Source organism: Hylobates moloch, unplaced genomic scaffold, assembly GCF_009828535.3.
Source record: "Hylobates moloch isolate HMO894 unplaced genomic scaffold, HMol_V3 SCAFFOLD_10, whole genome shotgun sequence".
NCBI lineage: Eukaryota > Metazoa > Chordata > Mammalia > Primates > Hylobatidae > Hylobates > Hylobates moloch.
In genome coordinates this window covers 86,678,617-86,693,155 of record NW_026652285.1, presented here as the reverse complement: position 1 = coordinate 86,693,155, position 14,539 = coordinate 86,678,617, and the positions used below count along the sequence as shown (strand labels likewise).

At 45.3% G+C, this 14,539-nt stretch overlaps 1 protein-coding gene across 1 annotated transcript; it reads right to left on the bottom strand.

Moving 5' to 3' along the window:
* Positions 1-3,818: 3,818 nt before the first annotated feature.
* On the bottom strand, positions 3,819-14,043 carry ATP6V1G1 (ATPase H+ transporting V1 subunit G1). Its single transcript, XM_032164960.2, has 3 exons — positions 13,861-14,043; positions 9,191-9,291; positions 3,819-4,623 (listed from the first exon to the last, which is right to left on the bottom strand). The coding sequence occupies exons 1-3, from the start codon at positions 13,940-13,942 to the stop codon at positions 4,450-4,452; spliced, it is 357 nt and encodes a 118-aa protein (XP_032020851.1). The 5' UTR covers positions 13,943-14,043; the 3' UTR covers positions 3,819-4,449.
* Positions 14,044-14,539: the final 496 nt, after the last annotated feature.

Genomic DNA, 14,539 nt, shown 5'->3' with positions numbered 1-14,539 from the left:
GACCAAGGGGGAGGTAATTGAATCATGGGGGTCAGTCTTTCCTGTGCTGTTCTCATGATAGTGAATAAGTCTTACAAGATCTGATAGGTTTATCAGGCTGCGTTTGCTTCTTCCTCATTTTTTCTTGCCTCTACCATGTAAGAAGTACCTTTCACCTCCCGCCATGATTCTGAGGCCTCCTCAGCCATGCAGAACTGTAAGTCCAATTAAACCTCTTTTTCTTCCCAGTCTCAGGTATGTCTTTATCAGCAGCATGAAAACGGACTAATACAGTATATTGGTACCAGGAGTGGGGTGCTGCTAAAAAGATAACCAAAAATGTGGAAGCAGATTTGGAACTGGGTAACAGGTAGAGGTTGGAACAGTTTGGAGGGCTCAGAGGAAGACAGAAAAATGTGGGGAAGTTTGGAATTTCCCAGAGCCTTGTTGAATGGCTTTGCCCAAAATGCTAATACCAATTTGAACAATAAGGTCCAGGCTGAGGTGGTCTCAGATGGAGATGAGGAACTTGTTGGGAACTGAAGCAAAGGTGACTCTTGCTATGTTTTAGCAGAGACTGGTAGCATTTTACCCCTGCCCTAGTGACTTATGGAACTTTGAACTTGAGAGAAATGATTTAGGGCATCTGGTAGAAATTTCTAAGCAGCAAAACATTCAAGACGTAACTTGGGTGCTGTTAAAGGCATTCAGTTTTATAAGGGAAGCAGAGCATAAAAGTTTGGAAAATTTGCAGCCTATGTGATAGAAAAGTAAAACTCATTTTATGGGGAGAAACTCAAGCTGGCTGCAGAAGTTTGCGTAAGTAGCAAGGAGGCTAATGTTAATCCCCAAGACCATAGGGAAAATGTCTCCAGGCCATGTCAGAGACCTTCATGGTCTGGACATGGAATATCCATGTCAGAGCCCATGGATATTCCATGGGTAAAACCATGTTTCTGCTACAACTGCTAACAGCTTTTTTTTCTTTTTTGAGACAGAGCGTTACTCTGTTGCACAGGCTGGGGTGTAGTGGTGTGATCTCGGCTCACTGCAACCTCTGCCTCCCTGGTTCAAGTGATTCTCCCATCTCAGCCTCCTGAGTAGCTGAGACTACAGGTGCCCACCACCATGCCTGGCTAATTTTTCTGTTTTTATTAGAGACCCCTTCCCATCACAGGCCTGGAGGCTCAAGAATAAAAAGTGGTTTCGTGAGCCAGGCCCAGGGTCCCCGTGCTGTGTGCAGCCTAGGGACTTGGTACCATGTCCCAGTCCCTCCAGCCATGGCTAGCTGAAAGGGGCCAATGGACAGCTTAGTCTGTGGCTTCAGAGGGTGGAAATCCCAAGCTTTGGCAGCTTCCACATGGTGTTGAGCCTGTAGGTGCACAGAAGTCAAGAATTGAGGTTTGGGAACCTCCGCCTAGATTTCAGAAGATGTATGGAAATGCCTAGATGCCCAGGCAAAAGTTTGCTGCAGGGGTGGGGCCCTCATGGAGAACCTTTGCTAGGGCAGTGTGGAAGGGAAATGTGGGGTCAGAGCCCCACACGGACTCCCTACTGGGGCACTGCCTAGTGGAGCTGTGAGGAGAGAGCCACCATCCTCCAGATCCCAGAATGGGATCCGCTGATAGCTTGCACCATGCACCTGGAAAAGCCACAGACACTCAACACCAGCCCATGAAAGCAGTCAGGAAGGAGGCTGTACCCTGCAAAGCCACAGGGGCGGAGCTGCCCAAGACCACTGCAGGCTGTACCCTGCAAAGCCGCAGGGGCAAAACCCACCTCTTACATCAGTGTGACCTGGATGCGAGACCTGGAGTCAAAGATCACTTTGGAGCTTTACAATTTGACTGCCCTGCTGGATTTCAGACTTGCATGGGCCGTGTAACCGCTTTGTTTTGGCCAATTTCTCCCATTTGGAATAGCTGCATTTACCCAATATCTGTACCCCCATTGTATCTAGGAAGCAACTAGCTTGCTTTTGATTTTATAGGCTCATAGGCGAAGGGACTTGCCTTGTCTCAGATGAGACTTTGTACTGTGGACTTTTGGGTTAATGCCGAAGTAAGTCTTTGGTGGACTGTTGGGAAGTATGATCGGTTTTGAGATGTGAGGACATGAGATTTGGAGGGGCCAGGGGCAGAATGGTATGGTTTGGCTGCACCCCCACCCAAATCTCAACTTGAATTGTATCTCCCAGAATTCCCACGTGTTGTGGGAGGGACCCAGGGGGAGGTAATTGAATCATGGGGGTCAGTCTTTCCATGCCATTCTCTAAGTGTCATGAGATCTCATAGGTTTATGAGGGGTTTCCTCATTTTCTCTTGCCGTCACCATGTAAGAAGTGTCTTTTGCCTCCCGCCATGATTCTCAGGCCTCCCTAGCCATGTGGAACTTAAAAGTCCAATTAAACCTTTTTCTCCCCGTCTCATGTACATATTTATCAGCAGCGTGAAAAGAGACTAATAAATTAAGCTGAAGGAGGCCAGGTGCAGTGGCTCACACCTGTAATCCCAGCACTTTGGGAGGCTGAGGTGGGCAGATCATGAGGTCAAGAGATCAAGACCATCCTGGCCAACATGGTGAAACCCTGTCTCTACTAAAAATACAAAAATTAGCTGGCTGTGGTGGCACACACCTGTAGTCCCAGCTACTAGGGAGGCTGAGGCAGGAGAATCACCTGAACCCGGGAGGCAGAGGTTGCAGTGAGCCGAGAACGTGCCACCGCACTCCAGCCTGGGCAACAAAGTGGGCTGGGTGCAGTGGCTCACACCTGTAATCCCAGCACTTTGGGAAGCCAAGGCAGGAGGATCGCTTGAGACCCGAAGTTTGAGACCAGCCCAGGGAACATGGAGAAACCCCATCTCTACTAAAAACAGAAGAAGTAGCTGGGTGTGGTAGTATGTGCCTGTAGTCCTAGGTACTCGGGAGGCTGAGGTGGGCCAACTGAACCTGGGACACAGAGGTTGCAGTGAGATGAGATCACACCAGGCCACTGCACTCCAGCCTGGGCCACAGAGCGAGACCCTGTCTCAAAAAAGGTGGTTCAAGGAAGGAATGGTCAACCCTATCAGAGTACTGAAGGTCAAGGAGGAAGAGGATGAGCCTTCTCAACCTGAGCTGTCTCAACCTGGACAGCATTGCTGATCTTGACACACAGCTTCAGTGGCATAGCAAGCCTTGAGGGTTTTAACAGTAAAAAAAAAAAAAAAAAAAAAAAAAACAGGAAAAGCTCATCCAGTCACTCTTTTGAGGAATTCTATTTAAAAGGAACAGAGAAATGAAACAGCAACTAGAGACAGTAGTGGTCTGAAAAATAAAATCCTGAGTCATATTAAATATGAAGGTTTTTAAGGTCATCTAGTTGTATTGTATCAGAACAAGCAAGGAAATCCCATGTTCTTTCAACTGTTTTTACCTACAAGAAATTACTTTTGCAACCAAAGAAAGACTTTCAGCTAAGACGGCCACAGGACATTTAACTTGTAAGGGCTAATGTGAAGGTACTGCAGGTATAATGCACATCATCTAGCCCACCAGGAAGGAAATATGCTTAATAACTTGCCCCAGGCTGTCCCAGGACAAGGATCTCTAGAGAAAAGACAACCTACAGACTAGTTGCTTGCTGTTTCCCAAAACATTTGTTGGATGAAATCACATGACACATGTATCACATTTTCTAATTATGTATATAAATGGGTATGTGATACGTGTGCTATTTGTGCGCTAATGTCCTAAGTGAAGTTCTGCAGACCATCTGGGTCAAAGTGCATTTCGCATGATCAAAAATGAAGAACCACTGGTCGTCAGAGAGACAAGAAAAAAAAAAGAACGGGGAAAAATGCATGACAGAGTCTTTACTTTTAAATGATTATCGATACACCAAGTAATACATGTAACAAGTTCTTGAATTCTATCATCTAGTAATTTTGATTAAGAGAAACTAAAAGCAGCCCAAACAATTCCACTAGTATTCACTGTTCTAACCATTAGCAAGAATGGACTACTTTAAGGCTGGCTGCTGCTTCACACAGGTTACAAAGAACTATTTACTACTTTTTCATAGATAAAGCCCCTGACCTTCAAGAAAGTGTTAGGGAAAAAAATTATTTAATCCCTTCCTTTCTTCAAAGAATTGTTATGTGGTGTTTTTTTTTTTTTAAACTAGATCTAAGAAAGAAAAAGTCAACACCGATATACATGTTGCTTGAGCCAAAAGACACAGGAAAAAAAGACAACATATAACCATTAAATTCCTAAGAAATATGAGGTAAAAAGATGAAATCTTTAGATAATTTCTAAGTCTGTACAAAAAAGCTAGATTTGCTACTCTCCAAAAAGTGGAAGGACCTATTATATAATATATGGAAATAATTTAATGCCATTTCATAAGAATGTATCTAGAGCTGTGCTAAACTTCATATTCGTGAGGGCATCTACAATGCCACTCCACAGAACAGGTGCTTCTCTCTTCTATCCATTTATGCGGTAGTTTTCATGGATTTCTGGCCGAATGTCACAGACAAAAGCCAAGAGGTTATCCAAGACTTCATCCCTGTTCTGCCGGAAGTACGTCTGGAGGATGGTCATCTTCTCCTGGGTCTCCTTCTCCACTTCAGTGCTGCAACTGCCACGGGATCCCAGTGCCTGGAGATGGGGAGTGATGTTACAGAGGGATTATCAGAACAATGCTCTGGTTGGTCAGGTTCATTTCGTAAGCTACTTGCTGACTTTTGGAGAAACCCAGGCTCACCAATCAGTATACTCAGAGGCTGGCAATATGACCTCATGGCTGGAGCACATGTGAGGTATTCCCAGAGTTAACGGGAGCCACATCTACCAAAAGTAAACTACACAGCATTTCCACTGCTAGGAAATCATTCCAAAGACATGTATTTGCATCTCTCCTCTAAGAATCTGCTATATAGCCTTAACCAAAGACCGGAATCAACCTAAAAACTCAACTTGCTTCTGTGCAAGAGAACTATTCAGGAATTGTAGTGAACTGTAAAATACAGTTTAAGGAGGGGGAAAAGCAAGATATACAACAGTATCAATGTGGTTAGTATGTTTTTGTACCTGTGGTTTTAAATGCGGGGAGATACAAGGTTTTTAAAAACTCCTAAATAATAATAAACACAAGCCAGTCATGGTGGTGCATGCCTGTAGTCTCAGCTATTCGAGACTGAAGCAGGAGGATCGTGACTTGGAGCCCTACCTGAGCAAAACTGCAAGAAGACCCCATCTCCAAACAAGAATAATAAACATAAGGAAGATACAATTTAGGAGGAATATACAAGGAGTTTCACCATTATTGATTAGTGTTTTAGTTCTTAAGTTCAACAGTGGATTCACTAGTGTGTCACATCTGTTCTTGCAAATATAAATATTCTAGAAGAATAAAAAAAGAAACCTGTTAATAGTAACTGGCTCTGAGGAGGACTGCAGGTCTGACAGAGAGGAAAACTAATTTCTCATTGCTGCCCCCACGCCCTTTTTTTTTTTTTTTTTTTTTTTTTTTGAGATGGAGTCTCGCTCTGTCGCCCAGGCTGGAGTGCAGTAGCACCATCTCCGTTCACTGCAAGCTCCGCCTCCCGGGTTCATGCCATTCTCCTGCCTCAGCCTCCTGAGTAGCTGGGACTACAGGTGCCAGCCACCACGCCTGGCTAATTTTTTTTTCTGTATTTTTAGTAGAGACAGGGTTTCACCATGTTAGCCAGGATGGTCTCGATCTCCTGACCTCATGATCCATCCGCCTCGGCCTGCCCCTTTTTATTACCTGAATTTTTATTGTAAACATCTTACCTCTTCAGTTTCTCTTAGCAATTTCACACACACTGACATGAATTTTCTTCTACCTTCTATGGTCTTCACAATACAGCCAACTTTTTGTTAACTGTTGTGCCTTCTTTATTAGAACTTAACCTATAAGGTTCTGGAAGATGTAACTTTTTTGTCTGACCCCTTTTATTCACCTAACCTGTTCTTGCCTCACTATAACATCCCTGTATATTTGTATATTAATTTGCGAAGGATTCTCTCACATTACCTATTCCTCACAACGACCTATAAGGAGGCTATCACTCCTCTTTTTTTTCCCCAAAGAGATGGGCTCTCACTACGTTGCCCAGGATGGCCTCAGACTCCAAGCTCAAGAGATCCTCCTGCAGAGCTGGGACCACAGGTGTGCACCACTGTGCCTGACTTCATCACTCCATTTTCTCTTTTTAAGAGATGGAGTCTCACTCTGTTGCCTAGGCTGGAGTGCGGTGGCACGATCTCGGCTCACTGCAATCTCCACCTCCTGGGCTCAAGCCATCCTCCAACCTGAGCCTCCCAAGTAGCTGGAACTACAGGTATACGCCACCATGCCCAGCTAATTTTTGTATTTTTTTGTAGAGTCAGGGTTTCACCATGTTGCCCAGGCAGGTCTTGAACTCCTGGGCTCAAACGATCCACCCACCTTGGCCTCCCAAAGTGCTTGGATTACAGGCATGAGCCACTGTGCCCTTAGGGCTCTTCATACTATACTATAACTGTTCGTATTACAGGAATCTCCTGGGGCATTTCATTAACAGCTCAGTTGCTAACTCATTCTTTTATGTTCAGAACCCCATTACCTGTTTCTTGAATATAAACCATATGCCAACCTCCCCTAAGTTGTCTCAAAAACTAAAGAGGTTACAATGGAACACTGCTAGAAAGATTCAGAGCTTGGCCGAGCATGGTAGCTCACACCTCTAATCCCAGCACTTTGGGAGGCTGAGGCAGGTGGATCACCTGAGGTCAGGAGTTCAAGACCAGCCTGGCCAACATGGTAAAACCCTGTCTCTACTAAAAAGACAAAAAAAAAAAAAACTGCTGGGCGTAGTGGTGGGCGCCTGTAATCCCAGCTACTCGGGAGTCTGAGGCAGGAGAATCACTTGAACCTGGGAGGTGGGGGTTGCAGTGAGCCAAGATCGTGCCATTGCACTCCAGCCTGGGCAACAAGAGTGAAACTGTCTCAAAAAATAAAAATAAAAAGAAAAAAGAAAAAAGGAATCAGAGCTTGTGCTTTACAGTGCAATACCAGTACCACCTCTACAATCAACTACAGCACAGAATGTAAGAATATGAGGGCACATGTCACTGGGACCTCCTAGGCCTGTGCCACGAAAAAGAAAAAAGAATGTAAAAATATGAAGACGGGCCAGGCGTGGTGGCTCACGCCTGTAATCCCAGCACTTTGGGAGGTCAAGGTGGGTGGATCACAAGGTCAGGAGTTCAAGACCAGCCTGGCCAACATAGGTGAAACCCCATCTCTTCTAAAAATACAAAAATTAGCCGGGCATAGTGGTGCACGCCTGTAGTCTCAGCTACTCGGGAGGCTGAGGCAGGAGAATCATTTGAACCTGGGAGGTGGAGGTTGTAGTGAACCGAGATGACATCACTGCGCTCCAGCCTGGGTGACAGAGCAAGACTCCATCTCGGAAAGGAAAAAAAAAGGGGGGGAGGCTGGGCACGGTGGCTCACGCCTATCATCCCAGCACTTTGGGAGGCCGGGACAGGCAGATCACCTGAGGTCGGGCGTTCGAGACAAGCCTAACCAACAAGGAGAAACCCCATCTCTACTAAAAATACAAATTTAGCCGGATGTGGTGGCGCATGCCTGCAGTTTCAGCTACTCGGGAGGTTGAGGTGGGAGAATCGCTGGAACCTGGGAAGCAGAGGTTGCCGTGAGCCAAGATCATGCCACTGCACTCCAGCCTGGGCAACAAGAGCAAAACTCCCTGTCTCAGGAAAAAAAAAAAAAAAAAAAAAAAAGAAGATGATGGCTGCCCTGACACAAGGGTATTTCTACATTGTTTTATGAGCAGTCTGACAACTTACAGCACCTATCAGCCCCAGTTCAAGAATCAAAGAAACATGTTAAGTTTTATTTGTATTTGTCTTATTTTTTTGTAGAGACAGGGTCTTGGTTTATTGCCCAGGCTGGTTTTGAACTTGTGGCTTCAAGCAATCCTCCCACCTCAGCCTCCCAAAGTATTGGGATTACAGGTGTGAGTCACTGTGCCCAGCCAAGTTTTAATGGCACTGTAATTGCCAAGAACAAAGATGATCCAGCACTTTAGGAGGTCGAGATGTGAGGATCACTTGAGGCCAGGAGTTCGAGACCAGCCAAGGCAACACAGCAAGACCCTATCTCTACAAAAACAAAAAAAATTAGCTGAGCATGATGGATCATGCCTATAGTCCTAGCTACTCAGAAGGCTGGGCAGGGGGAGGATCGCTTAAGCCTAGAAGCTCCAGGTTACTGTGAGCTATGATCACACCACTGCACTACAGCCTGAATGATAGAGTGTGATTTTGTCTCTTAAAAAGAAAAAAGAAAAAATTGATCAAAATTTTTGCTACTTAATGCAAAGAGGGAGGTATGTGCCTTTAATCACTGGACTTGGGCCTGGAAGTATGTATGCTGGAACTACTAGAGGCCACAGTTTAGAACCTGAGAATGATACAAAGCCAAACGCAGAGGTGAGCGAAAGTCCTGAGCATATTATTTAAGCTCTTGGGTTTTTAATTATATAGGCCAGTACATCCCATTTAGAATCAGTTTTAATTATATTTTGTTACCTGCACCCAAGAGTCCTGATAGTTTCTTTTCTCTGTGAGGCCCTTCTCTATCCTTTCCCCTTTCCACAATTGTCCCTGCCTCCCCTGTACTCTCTGTGATCTGTTTTTGTACTATTATTGTATGCACCATGGTATAGCCTATATCACTGGTAAATGTCTGTACTATATACACTATACTAAAGTGGGGCTCCATTTGATTTATGTTTACGACCGTCACAGCACTTTTCAGTTGTAGCTCTGCATGATTTGTACTGTATTACTGAGTCTCCCTGACCACTGGATGGTAAGCTACACTCCATGAGGGAAGGGACCATGTCTATTCCTGGTCACAACTGATCCCTAGCATCTAGCACAGTACCTGGCACAGGTTAACTGCTTAACAGATACGTGTTAAATGAGTGAATAAATGAAAATTAGGAATCAATATGAATGGAAAAACTGATCATCCTAAAAGACAGATGCCTGAGCAGCCAATAAAACACCCAACTACCACATTTTCAAACTTTGACCAGGATCTCTGAGCTATGCTGGATATTTTGAAAGCCTTGGCGGGACAGGGGATCAGAAACTAAAGCAGTAACAAAAACAAATGGTGCCCCACCGCAGCCTCCTTGGCCTTGAATTCTTTCTCCCTCTGCAGGCGGTACTGTTCAATTTCAGCCTGAGCTTCTTCTTTGGCCTGCTTCAGCCTCCGGTTCTTTCCTGTTTTTAAAGGAGAGAGCTATATCAGGAAGTGGTTAAAAGTAGAAAAGCAAGCAGAGACAAGATGGTATATTATAACAATAAGCCAAGAATAAATTATGACACAGTCTGAAGAGATGTGCATGGGAAAGAGGGAATTCAGAGCTAACAAACAGTACAGGTTCCTCCCTCCTATAGGCTGTACTTAACTAGGAAGTGACAAGACAAAAATGAATAGCTTCTATAACTACAGCCCATTAAAAAGATGGAAAAAACATTGTAGAATGTGTCAGAATATTCTCTCAATCTCAACTATTAAGAACCAACATAAAATGAGTAACATTAACCATCTAGGGAACTCTTCTCCAGAAGTAAACACTGGAGTAAGTATGACGCTGATTAAAGCTGCAATCCTACTTAGATGCTTAGCAAGAAGGCTAATAAGCTCCCAAGGGACAGCAACCTGTAATGTAACTAATGAACCAACTATATAATATACCATTGGAAACTAAAGGCAGTGCCTGTCACGAGGAAGTAACAACAGTGGTGACTGAGAAGGAATGCTGAATGAGGAGCACTGGACAGTAAGACTGCACAAGGGGCTGAGAGAAGAGGAGACACAGGTATTTTGGTTTCTAGAAGTGAGTGGCTTAACATACAGCTGGAAAAAATCTCTAGGTTTGGTCAGAGTCTACATGAAAACAGACCACAAGGACAGCCAACATATTATCTCTGCTTTGAGTCTCCTCTCACCAATTAAAAAAAAAAAAAAACAGGGGTTCTAGACCATCAACATATTTATTTGAGAGCAAAAGACATCCTGCATCTAAAATTAAGCTTTGTTATACATCACTGTACATCATTGTATATCAACTGTCTAGAGCCCATGTGGATGAATGAAAAGGAACTTAACCTTCCACCTCCTGATTCAGAACAGAACTTTGGACCTGTAATGAAATGACCCCATGACATCAACATTCCCTGACGCTAGTCTGAAACAATTAACGGGTCTCTCTCTAAGCACTCCAAGAACTATTTCTGCAAGTCCACATTCACTCCAGTATTATTTCTGGCCTACTACTGTCTGCTTCGGCCACCTGTACCCCAATCCTTCACATGCTATCCTCCCATCAGCTATAATGGGCTATATTTCAAAGCTAAAGATATTTTTGAAACCAACAATCTATAAATAACACTCATGGCCTGAACATTATACAGTAGCTCCACATGATTTCACAAGACATCACTCCCAACTCCCATGGCTCCCTGCATTTGTAACTCAAGATAATACCATTTACTGCCTTTGGCAAACATCTTCAACATTCAATTTTGATAGGGGCCTCTAAAAATCAAGAATATTTAAACAGAAAATCATATTTCTCTTAAATATCGTTTATCTTGGGCCTTACATATGGGAGCCAGTGTTTTGCTTCACTCCAATGAAATATGCCATTAACACAAACTTTTTTAAAATTTTAAGGTCCACGCCGGGCGCGCTGGCTCACGCCTGTAATCCCAGCACTTTCAGAGGCCAAGGTGGGCGGATCACAAGGTCAGGAGTTCGAGACCAACCTGGCCACTATGGTGAAACCCCATCTCTACTAAAAACACAAAAACCAGCCGGGCATGGTGGCAGGCACCTGTAGTCCCAGTTACTCGGGTGGCTAAGGCAGAAGAACTGCTTGAACCTGGGAGGCAGAGGTTGTAGTGAGCCGAGATCACGCCACTGCCCTCCAGCCTGGGGGCGACAGAGCGAGACTCCATCTCAAAAAAATAAATAAATAAAATATATAAAATAAAATAGAAAATAATAAAAAAAAAAATTGAAGTCCAACTCAATGATTTCATTAAAAAACTGGATGGGACCATTTTACATACTGCCTCTTCCCAACTCTTAACTGGGCAAATCAACCATAATTATAAATCAAGAAAGGCAAATTTTCAAACTGCAGTTCTTCTGAATACCTCTGTTCCTAACTATTAACAATTCTGAGACAGGCCAGGTGCAGTGGCTCATATCTGTAATCCCAGCACTTTGGGAGGCCGAGAGTTTGAGATGAACCCGGCCAACATGGTAAAACCCTGTCTCTACTAAAAATACAAAAATTTTATTTATGTATTAATTTATATGTTTTTGTATTTTTAGTAGACATGGGCATGGTGGTAGGCACCTGTAATCCCAGCTACTTGGGAGTCTGAGGCACAAAATCTCTTGAACTCTGGAGGTGGAGGATGCAGTGAGCCAAGATGCCATTGCACTCTAGCCTGAGTGACAGAGTGAGACTCCGTCTCAAAAAAAAAAAAAAAAAAAAAAAAAAATCTGAGACATATGTTAGCCATAAACTAACACTTTGTTTTTTTTGTTTGTTTGTTTTTTGAGATGGCGTCTCCCTCTGTCCCCAAGGCTGGAGTGCCATGGGACGCATCTCCGCTCACTGCAACCTCTGCCTCCTGGGTTCAAGCATTTCTCCTGTCTCAGCCTCCCAAGTAGCTGGGACTACACGCGCACACCACCACGCCCAGCTAATTTTTGTATTTTTAGTAGACACGGAGTTTCTCCATATTGCCCAGGCTGGTCTCAAACTCTTGACCTGAGGTGATCCACCCACCTCGGCCTCCCAAAGTGCTGGGATTACAGGCGTGAGCCACCACGCCCAGCCAAATTAATACTTTTTAAAACCAATTCACAGCTACCTGAGATATACAAAACCCTGCACCAGGCTTGACAGGATAAAGGTATAAAACATAAATCCTACCTGGCTAGGGCACTCAGAATTATTCTTACCATATTCCAAGCATTTTTTCCTGCACTTCCCCAATCTATTCTCCTATCCCTCCCGACAGATACAACTTCTGTTACTGATGGGCCATCAGAACACAAAGTCTGAGAAGTCATTCTGGAAATACTCTATCAAGGACATGACTGGAAATATTCTGGGAAGAACAAAGAACTTTCCAGTCACCGGAGCAAGAACAAAAGGCTTCTTCCCATTTCCAACACCCTCAAAGAAAGCTTTCCAAGTACCACACAACCCCTAACTGCACAAGTAGAGGAGACATGCTTGAAATCTAGTTGGATGTCAGACAGAGTAACTCCTATACTAGGAGAAACACCAAGGAATTACTAAGATCAGTATCTTAGCCTTGCATGGAAAAAGAGGCTTCTGAGTCCCAGCTATGTTGCTTCCCAGGGTATGGATAAATCACTTCTCTCTGAGCCTCATTTTTACTATCTGCAAAATAGGGATAGAAGCATCTTTCTCACCAGATGGGAAATTGGATACATAAGTTAAATGAGACATAGTTTCTGTTCTCCAGAAGCTTAGTCTAGTGACTGAGCCATATAAACAAACAGGTTATTGCACGGCAGTGGCAGAAATCAGCACTTGGGAGGGACTCCAAGCCTAGTCCCGGGGAGAAGCATGAGTCAGGAAAGGCTTCCCGGAAGAAGTGTTTCCTAAATTTTGAGGTCTGATGGAAGACTAAGGGTCAGAGAACAAAGGGGAGGAGAATTGGAAAAGGCTTCTCACGTCAGAGGAAACAGCGTGCGCAAAACCTGCAGGTGAAAGAAATCATGATGCTTCTGAGGGACCACAACGATCCAGTATGGCTGGAGGAAAGCACCAGGCCTGACCCACAAGAGCCTCCCCAACTTCATTAAGGAATTTGAGCTTTCTTCTGCAGGCACTAAACGTTTGACTGCAAAGGCGGTAAGGAAATCACATCTGCACTTATTTATTTATTTTGTTCCTTACCAGCAGGAAGTCACATATTTGCATTTTAGAAGGATGACTGATTGCAGAGAGGAGAATGGATTGACTGGAGAGCACTAGAACGGGTTCTTCCAGTCCCCAGTCTAGATTAAACTCACCTGTTAAATTCTTCAGCAACCTTACATTTCTCCACTCCAGTCCCCATCTCTCCTGCAATTAATTAACCGACCCAATACCTGCTTCCTTCACTGCGACACTGAATGCCACGTTAGGGGAGACAACTGATGCACTGGGCACTGCGCTTGCCACATATTAGACAGAAACACAGACACACAGACAGACACACACACACACACACACACACACACACACCAGCCAACGATTTAGACAACTACAGTACCTTTAGAGAAACTGGTGTCCTGGACTAAGACGCTGGTAGTAGACATGGGGGAAAAAGTGAAAGATACGCAAGCCTTGGCGACGGACTAAAGGTGGCAAACGAGGGAGGGAGAAGAGGCAAGAAGGACTCCAGGTTTCTAGACCAAGCAACTGTGTGGATGCTGGCTCCTTTCACCGAGACTGACCACCCCAGAGCAGTTAAGTGGGAGAGGGGAAGAACAAAGAGCTCCATTTGGAGAGCCCATTTCACATGCCTCCAGGCCCCAAGGACGGTAACCCATTATTGTTTCCACGCCCAATTTACCATCTCACATCGTGGCTTCCAGGCGATCCGCAAGAGCTTCGAAACATACAACCTTCCGCGACTATACCCACGCCCGCGCCCCGCAGTTTTTCGGGCCTAATCTACCCACCACCTGCGGCCCAGCGGTCTTCCTTCGACTCGCGCCACGCCGGTCACCCCCACCCTGAAACTCACTTTTGCGGGCCTCGGACACCTTCTCGGCTGCCCGCTTCTCAGCCTGCAGCAGCTGCTGAATCCCCTGCGACTGACTAGCCATGGCCGCAGCGATTCTGAAACCAAGGCAAGCGGCCTAAAGCACCTCGAAGGCCGCTTGGGTCAGCTGACACAGCCGCCCCCAATCTGCGCCTGCTCCTTGCGCCTGCGATGCGCCCCCGTTGTCACGTGACCGCGCAGCGTAGCATCAGCTGACCGCTCTTGGACTTCAGTGATTCGGCAGAGATGGGGCGGGGCGGGGCGGAGGAGAATGGAGCGGACCTCCTCGACTGCGCCTGCGCAGGGTCTCCACTCTCCTCCCCTCTCCCCTCCCTGGCCTCTTTTAATGGCTGCCGTGTTGCTGGTCACTTCGTAGCCGCCCTGCCACGTCGCTTTTGCCATAGTCTCTCAGTTTGCAGTATGCTCACATTAACATGAAGAGAGGAGGGGCCAAGTCAAATCACTTTCCTCCTACTCGCCACACTGCTCTACTCCCTCCCTTTCTGGGACTTTCTTTGGCACTCAAAATTTTATCAGGGGGTAGTTTAGGAAGATTCTTGCCAGTTCCGGGGATAGAGTCTTGGGTTGCCAGTTAGGAGACTCGGGATCTAGGCTGCCGCTAACCTGTGTGATTTTGGACAGGTCGCTATCCTTTTCTGAA

What these genes read in the sequence shown, in the direction of transcription:
- ATP6V1G1 (XM_032164960.2), bottom strand. Translation starts at nt 13,942, where the DNA reads ATGGCTAGTCAGTCGCAGGGGATTCAGCAGCTGCTGCAGGCTGAGAAG. An exon ending in GGTGTCCGAGGCCCGCAAAA is followed by an intron (nt 9,292 to 13,860) that starts GTGAGTTTCAGG and finishes CTTTAAAAACAG; the next exon opens with GAAAGAACCGGAGGCTGAAG. An exon ending in TCAAGGCCAAGGAGGCTGCG is followed by an intron (nt 4,624 to 9,190) that starts GTGGGGCACCAT and finishes CCCCATCTCCAG; the next exon opens with GCACTGGGATCCCGTGGCAG.